The sequence below is a fragment of the Piliocolobus tephrosceles genome, chromosome 8 (genome assembly GCF_002776525.5).
Source record: "Piliocolobus tephrosceles isolate RC106 chromosome 8, ASM277652v3, whole genome shotgun sequence".
In the NCBI taxonomy this organism is placed as follows: domain Eukaryota; kingdom Metazoa; phylum Chordata; class Mammalia; order Primates; family Cercopithecidae; genus Piliocolobus; species Piliocolobus tephrosceles.
In genome coordinates, this window is record NC_045441.1 from 130,914,476 (window position 1) to 130,916,775 (window position 2,300).

At 43.8% G+C, this 2,300-nt stretch overlaps 1 protein-coding gene across 1 annotated transcript; it reads left to right on the forward strand.

The window, feature by feature from the left end:
* Positions 1-926: 926 nt before the first annotated feature.
* On the forward strand, positions 927-2,013 carry TAS2R3 (taste 2 receptor member 3). Its single transcript, XM_023184872.2, has one exon. The coding sequence runs from the start codon at positions 982-984 to the stop codon at positions 1,930-1,932; it is 951 nt and encodes a 316-aa protein (XP_023040640.1). The 5' UTR covers positions 927-981; the 3' UTR covers positions 1,933-2,013.
* The last annotated feature ends 287 nt before the right edge of the window (positions 2,014-2,300 follow it).

Below are 2,300 nucleotides of genomic sequence, written 5' to 3' on the forward strand. Positions count from 1 at the left end.
TTATTGTTATTCCACGGTCCTTTAGGTTTTAAGCTAATGTCTCATTAAATTTAGGGAAGGGAGTGGGGCATAAAAAGTACACAAACCTTAGCAATTAACTTTAAAAAGAGTGAACATAAGCATACTTTAATATAAACTAAGTACTGTTTAATTCTGCATATAATCCTGAGTGAAGATCCTTAATTAATAGCCCCTTGTTAAATCAAGGAGCTCTTAGGTTAAGAACAGAAGTATTGTTCTTATGCTTCCCTTGGCAGTATTACAGCAGACTAGAAATCCAGAGTGGCTCTGAGACTTCCCACTGCAAGTCCAAGATCGGGATGTAAGCTTGGCTACTTTCTGGTGAGGCTTCTCTTGCTGGCTTGTAGCTTACCGCCATCTCCCTGCATGTAAGCCAGGTTCCAAGGAGCAGGCCTTTTAATTCTAATCCAGGATCAATGGCACTGAACTCTTATAATTTTATGCACTTAAACCTCACTCCAGGTGGACAGTGGCTCCTAGTGGAATTCCTTTTCTGTATCTCTGAGTCCTCCCTCCTGAGGAATGAGACTTTTTACTATTCTGAGTAATTCTGAGCCTCCTCCATTTGGTGCCGCTCATCTTTCTGTTTTGGGTAGCTCAGAGCCCTACACCCTTTGAAATTGAGTCCAAGTCCTCCATCATCCTTGTGACCTAGATCTCTTCCTTCTCTATGTGACACTGGACACTACTCATTTGCATTTTAGCAAAGAGCTGCTAAGTTTAGGTTCATAGATGGAATGTGACAATCCATATCATCTGTGAAGAGGACAGACTCACCTGAAAGAGCCAGAGAGGATTCCCTAAATTGTGCTGTACGACAGACTAAATTGGGCAGAGACGGGAGACAGGTACAGTGAAGCAACAGGTAGAGGAGTAGATTAACGAGAAAAATATCAAAGCAGTGAGGAGATTCTACATATCAACAGAAAGAACAAAGATCAGGACTGCCTAATTGCTGACATGATGGGACTCACCGAGGGGGTGTTCCTGATTGTGTGTGGCACTGAGTTCACACTGGGAATTCTGGTCAATGGTTTCATTGGTTTGGTCAACGGTAGGAGCTGGTTCAAGACCAAGAGAATGTCTTTGTCTGACTTCATCATTGCCACCCTGGCACTCTCGAGGATCATTCTGCTGTGTATTATCTTGACTGATAGTTTTTTAATAGTATTCTCTGTTAACGAACATGATTCAGGCATAATAATGCAAATTATTGATGTTTTCTGGACATTTACAAACCATCTGAGCATTTGGTTTGCCACTTGTCTTGGTGTCCTCTACTGCTTGAAAATTGCCAGTTTCTCTCACCCCACATTCCTCTGGCTCAAGTGGAGAGTTTCTAGGGTGATGGTATGGATGCTGGTGGGTGCACTGCTCTTATCCTGTGGTAGTATTGCATCTCTGATCAATGAGTTTAAGCTCTATTCTGTCCTTAGGGGAATTGAGGCCACCGGAAATGTGACTGAACACTTCAGAAAGAAGAGGAATGAGTATTATCTGATCCATGTCCTTGGGACTCTGTGGTACCTGCCTCCCTTAATTGTGTCCCTGGCCTGCTACTTTTTGCTCATCTTCTCCTTGGGGAGGCACACACGGCAGATGCTGCAAAATAGTACAAGCTCCAGAGATCCAAGCACTGAGGCCCACAAGAGGGCCATCAGAATCATCCTTTCCTTCTTCTTTCTCTTTTTACTTTACTTTCTTGCCTTTTTAATTGCGTCATTTGGTCATTTCCTACCAAAAACCAAGATGGTTAAGATGATTGGCGAAGTAATGACAATGTTTTATCCTGCTGGCCACTCATTTATTGTCATTGTGGGGAACAGCAAACTGAAGCAGACATTTGTAGAGATGCTTCGGTGTGAGTCTGGCCACCTGAAGCCTGGATCCAAGGGACCCATTTTCTCTTAGAGTAACAGAGGGACTGGGGTGGAGCCCGTGAGCCTTTTGCCTGGCTCAAGACTACGAGACTCTCCCTGACCCTCCCATGATACCAGTTCCATAGCATCACTAGGAGAGAAACCCGGACTGCTTTGCCCCTGGTCCCTGGGGACCTCTTCCAAGGTGAAAGCCATGCTTCTCTTGGCCTCTCTCTGTATGGTGGTTGTGGAGGTGGGGAGGGCGCAGGAGTAGTAGTGTTTTGGAAATGACAATGTTGTAAGAACACTCTCACTATAAACACACGCCGCTGTATTTTAATGATCATCAGCTCAACACAATGAGTCTGATTACTAGTTTCAACTTAAATTAGATACTAACAGTGATAAACATAAAATTAC

Coding starts and splice junctions, on each gene's coding strand:
- TAS2R3 (XM_023184872.2), top strand. CDS start 982: ATGATGGGACTCACCGAGGGGGTGTTCCTGATTGTGTGTGGCACTGAG.